Here is a 5,111-nt window from a genome sequence, read left to right on the forward strand (position 1 = left end):
GTCCGGATGATATTAAAAATGCAATCATGCATTGTAGTAAGGCACTCAAAGTGGTTAAGATTCTACCTAGAGTTGTTGATGATTCCAGCTCAGATGGCTAAAAGACTATGATGCAGGGAACAAACACTGTGTCACACCTACCAACACAAATTAAAGCGGCAGTTGTTACCGAAAGTAAGAAGCATCTCATGAATATAATAATATCAAGTTGACGTCTAAAAGACTAAACATCATTACATTACATTGCAAGTTTCTCTTGTGAAATGCAAGAAAATATCGTCTTTTCGCCTTTTTTTTTTTTTCTCTCGGTCTCTGCTGAGCTGCAAATTAATGTTCAGCTGAGACAATTAGCGAGAAAGAAAGAGTCTCCTTCCTATGCACGGGTTTGTGTACAACCATGGAGAATCCAATGATTGGAGCCCAACTCTGTTGTGTAAGTGACCCTGCACCAGACATGCCCCCCATTGATCATCTCTTGCCGTGATTGGTGAAACTGAACTGTCCCCCAATCAGAGCACCAATGATCACGTATTCCCCCGGAATCCCATCTGAACTATGCTCTGGAGGTCATCCTCCCACAAGCTTCCAATCTGAAATTGATCCCAAATTTTGCGCTTTACTATTGGCGGCCGACAAATGTTATGCAATTTGCAATTTGAAATGAAGGGCAAACGGATGCGAAAAATATGTGTATCTAGCAATTCTGCAGTACCTGAGAATTAGCATTTTGAAATCGTTCGAGTGGATGGTCTGGGATGCCATGGTTCACCAAGGAGGACGGCGTTTCGAAGCCTTTGGCATTTGTCACCGCACTCAACGCAGCAGGACCTTGAGATGAGGTATAGCAAAACGCCGAGCTCGATCCCTCCAGGGAGTAGACTGGCGGAGGTAGCGCTGGGAGGGACGATGGGGCATGCGCACAGGTCTGGTTAGCCTGCATAAATCTCAGCCGTCATTAAACTGACAAAGAAAGAACGACAACCTCATCAAACTACATTTCATGTTTCTCGTGCTCAGAAGAAATTACATCTTTGGGGATGAAGCTATCCACGTCGAGTTCGAGCTGCGGGTTGACGGTGGAGAGCTTCATCGACAAGAACTGTTGCAAAAGCAAACCATTTTACTCAAATTGAGAAGCATTCGTGAATTTGTAAACTCTGTTCTGTCAAATGTAGATTTTTTTTTTTGAAGAAATGCAGAGAATTCACACCTCCACTTGACGTTGTAACGACTGCACGTAGTTTATTATCTCATCAAGCATCACGGCCTTCCCCGTAACCTTCAGTCAGAATCTTTGAATATTATTCTCTGTTTGAAATATGCTTTAATTTGAACAAAAAATTGACCTTTCTTTTTTTGTCGATTTTTACCTTGCTGCAGCCGGGGACAATGTCTTGTAACAGCTTCATTCGCTCGCTGATCTTCTCCCTCCTCACCTGGAAAAATCACCGACGGCAACCATCAACGACCGAAAGGATTAGAGAGAAATGCATAATTGAGGCGGGCACGGCGTTCGACGGAAGGTTACCCGCTCGGCGAGGCTGTGGCTGTCGGTGGCCTGGCCGCGGCGCGCGCGAACGTGGATGTAGTCCTTCGGCGGCTCTGCGGCGATCTCCTTCCCCTTGCCATTGCCGTGGCCCGCCTCGCCGGCCGCAGGATTCGGCTCCTCATCATCGGCGTTGTCCGTGGAGAGCTTGCATTTCTTGGCTCTCCTCTCCGGCTCCAGAGACTGGATGGGATTCGATATTCTTTGAGACAGGCTAGGCATTGGTGTAAAAATGGCAGAACAGAGACGATTAATACCTTCGTGGTGGCCGTGGTTACTGCGTCCTTAGCCTTGGACTTGGCGCCCGGTGCCTTCCGTTTCCGGCAAGGGCCGTCACTGCTCGACCCATCGCTCGCATGCAGATTAGCAATGGCGCCACCGGGCGCGGACGCCGGCACCGGCGACGGCTCGGCGAGGAGAGACTGGCTGCTCGCAACGCGCGACAGCTTCCCACTGGAAGCCGCAAAGCACGAGAGCCGCGCGGCGCGTTCCGCGAGCACCGTGTCTGCCGCGAGCAGAGGAGCCACGGACGGCGGCGCCGGCTTGGAGGGGGAGCTCACCGGCGTGCTGTAGCAGGACGCGTATCGTGACGACGGCGGCGACGGCACGCTGACTCCAAGCCTGCTCGCTAGCTGCTCCATCAGAACAGCCTCTTGGGCTCCTCCGGCTGTGGCCACCGCGAACGGCGACGGCGACGGCGACGGCGACGGAGTCGACACGAGCGAGCTCATCGCGGCGTCTTGCTCCCAGGAGGCGCCGGCGCGGGCACCCATCAGTGCGTGCTGCAGCTGCACTTGCAAGGCGTCGAATGGCGCGCCACCAGCGGCGTGGGCGAGCGGCCACGCCAGCTCGTGGACGGCACCCAGGAAGCCGTCATGCGCCATCGCGGCCTGCCACAACACGAACACGAAGCAGGGGGCGCACCCTCGAGCTCCGTTCCGCCTACGTATGCGCGCGAGTGAATGCGTGCGGGCGTGCCGGCGCGAGGACGGCGGTGGCGGGAAGTGCGCGTCGTGGTGCGGAATTTGTGGGCGCTTCCTGCTGGTGCGGTATGTCTGTCTAGAGGGGGGAGGGGGGATGATAGAGATTAGAGAAGAAATAGGACAAGGGGAAAGGGGAAAGGGCACAGACAGGGGCTCCGGGTTTGTGATCCACAGCCGTTGATTTTAAAGAACGTTTTTCTAGGGAGGAGAAGGAAGATCAGAAAGATCTTTCTGAAAGGGGAATCTAGATAGAGCCATTTTTGGGGTAGCTTGGGTGATATCGTCAATAGCAAGTGTGGTGAAATGTTTGTTTGTCGATTTTGGGAAATTTGAAAATTTTTAAAATTACATTCAAATTTCTCTATGTCAGTTTCGAGAATACCTCAATGCTGTTGTGCAGTCTCATTGGACAAATTTCTCCATGTTTGATTAAGACTGGGACTGATTTAGGGGATTGTAATTTACTATACGGTTTCGCTGTTTGTCTCTCTAGATTGATTTTGGTTTTCGGTTGGGTAATCTATCAGATTTTGCTCGTGTGGATCTGCTTTTAGACTCATTGATTTTTGTCAGGTCATTAAGTATGCAAGCACAAAAACGTTAGATAGCACAAAATTTCATTGCTTGAATTTAAGTTTTCAATGGAAGTTATAAACTACTTCCGTGAAACTTGTCGCTCCATGACTTTTTTTATACAACAAAGTATGTTTTGAAAGAAAAAGAATAGAACTTAAAAATCTCCAAAAATTATTCAGAATCATGTAGGAAACATTATTTTTAAAGTTTTCATTATAATAGGACATTGCTAAATTTCAGACGTGTATGCTATAGCAATTTAAGTATGCACACCCATATTTGGTAAAGTTGGTCTCACCTCTCTCTTTCTATTTTGGGATATTTAAAAATGGAACTTAAAATGGCCAAAAATTATTTAAAATCATGTAGGAAACATTATTGTAAAGTTTTCATTGACGTACTACTATAATAGGACGCTGCTAAATTTCAGGCATGTATGCTATAGCAATTTAGTATGCGCACCCATATTTGGTAAAAGTTGGTCTCAATATCCCCCTCTCTCTTTCTATTTTGGGATATTTAATATGGAGTTTTCAGCACTCCAATCGAAGCAACATTTTGATAAAAATCAATATATTCTTTCTTGTACGCTTATGTACATAAGCATTTTTATTAAAAAATATAAGCATACCAGAATGGATTCTGAAGCAAAAAAAAAGAAAAACCTATGTGAAGGCAAATCACATCAATCCATTCTATATTTTCAAGAAAAAAATCAGAACAATTTGTGGAGCAAACCTTGTAAATAACAAATCTTCAAACATAATTTGGGAAGCAACACTACCAAATCCGCGCCTTCACTGTCCGTTCGAAAGCTATGGGCTCCCATTATGCTGAGCATACCCAACCGAAGGCAACAGAAAAGCGATCTCCATTAGGTGCCTGGGATCTGAACAACCATTTCTTAACGTCCACACATATATAGACTAACTGCCAACGCATGCTCAGTGCTAACTATCGACGGAACAGTAGTTATGTGAGCTGATTCTATGATCCAATGATGGAGTTGGAGCCTTAAAAAAAAATTGAATATTATCTGTGGGCTTCTTCAGGATACACTGTTTTTAGCTTTTAGTTCTGGAGCTATGTGCTGCAACCTTGTAAAAGTTAATGGATGTGTGCATCTCATCACGAAGATGCCAGGGTATTATTACATTATCGAATAATCTGTGGCAGATTTGCTCAAGGAGACATCCATCAATCATTGTAGTAGATCAGATGATCATTTTTTGCGGTTGAAGATTTGCTCCATCAAACGTGTAACAGTAGCAAATCATACTTGCCATCAGAGTTCTTATCAGATACAGAGGAAAGTAGTAAGGCATCTGACGCACCGCCCACTGTCCCCCTTTGCCTTTCCTGTTGAACGCGGCAAGGCGGTTGCCCACAGTTTGATAGAAATGCCTTGTGTTTTGTGTACAATTTTGCTGATTTCATTTGGAAGCCATTATCGACTCATCCTGGGGATTTCGTTGTGGTTCTTTTCTGATTTTAAGTAATTCTGCGCACACATTTATAATGTTACAACAACAATAGAACTTTTTTAGTAGGCAAAAGAAAAAAGATTTAAGATGCACAATGTTGAAGCTGAAAACATAGGTCCCAATAGACCCAATTTACGGTTCATTCTTTGCTGATAAAACTGTTGGATGGCAAAAAAAAAAAGTGTTTATGATGAGTTTTACTATATTTCTTTAGGAGATAAGTGTTGTAAAATGTCAAAGAAATGGATAATGCTGCATGACAAGCCTAGTGGCCTAGTAATGTTCCAAAATCCATTTTTAGACAATTCCTAATAACGGATAAAGGAGGATTTGGATGGTAGTTCTTAAGATTTCGGTGAAATTCGAACTAACAAAAAAAACCCTTGAGCAATCCTCCTCATGCATACACCTTATGTATCATAGATAGGATGCCTTGCGAGTCTTGGCAGGATTCTGCGAAAAAGAATTTATCAAGTTTTTTTTACTAAAGAAAACTTAAATAAGGTTTGGACCTCTGCACTG

At 45.1% G+C, this 5,111-nt stretch overlaps 1 protein-coding gene across 1 annotated transcript; it reads right to left on the reverse strand.

The window, feature by feature from the left end:
- Window positions 1-256: 256 nt before the first annotated feature.
- On the reverse strand, window positions 257-2,704 carry LOC133901039 (transcription factor bHLH62-like). Its single transcript, XM_062342332.1, has 7 exons — window positions 1,804-2,704; window positions 1,529-1,729; window positions 1,371-1,436; window positions 1,211-1,279; window positions 1,028-1,099; window positions 713-934; window positions 257-590 (listed from the first exon to the last, which is right to left on the reverse strand). The coding sequence occupies exons 1-7, from the start codon at window positions 2,428-2,430 to the stop codon at window positions 525-527; spliced, it is 1,323 nt and encodes a 440-aa protein (XP_062198316.1). The 5' UTR covers window positions 2,431-2,704; the 3' UTR covers window positions 257-524.
- Between the last annotated feature and the right edge of the window lie 2,407 nt (window positions 2,705-5,111).

Source organism: Phragmites australis, chromosome 19 (assembly GCF_958298935.1).
Source record: "Phragmites australis chromosome 19, lpPhrAust1.1, whole genome shotgun sequence".
Classification (NCBI taxonomy): Eukaryota; Viridiplantae; Streptophyta; class Magnoliopsida; order Poales; family Poaceae; genus Phragmites; species Phragmites australis.

Excerpts from the sequence above, each read along its gene's own strand:
- LOC133901039 (XM_062342332.1), bottom strand. The coding sequence starts at position 2,430 with ATGGCGCATGACGGCTTCCTGGGTGCCGTCCACGAGCTGGCGTGGCCG. Across the intron at positions 1,730-1,803 it reads TAACCACGGCCACCACGAAG|TCTCTGGAGCCGGAGAGGAG; the intron begins GTATTAATCGTC and ends AATCCCATCCAG. Across the intron at positions 935-1,027 it reads ATAGCTTCATCCCCAAAGAT|GCTAACCAGACCTGTGCGCA; the intron begins GTAATTTCTTCT and ends AGATTTATGCAG.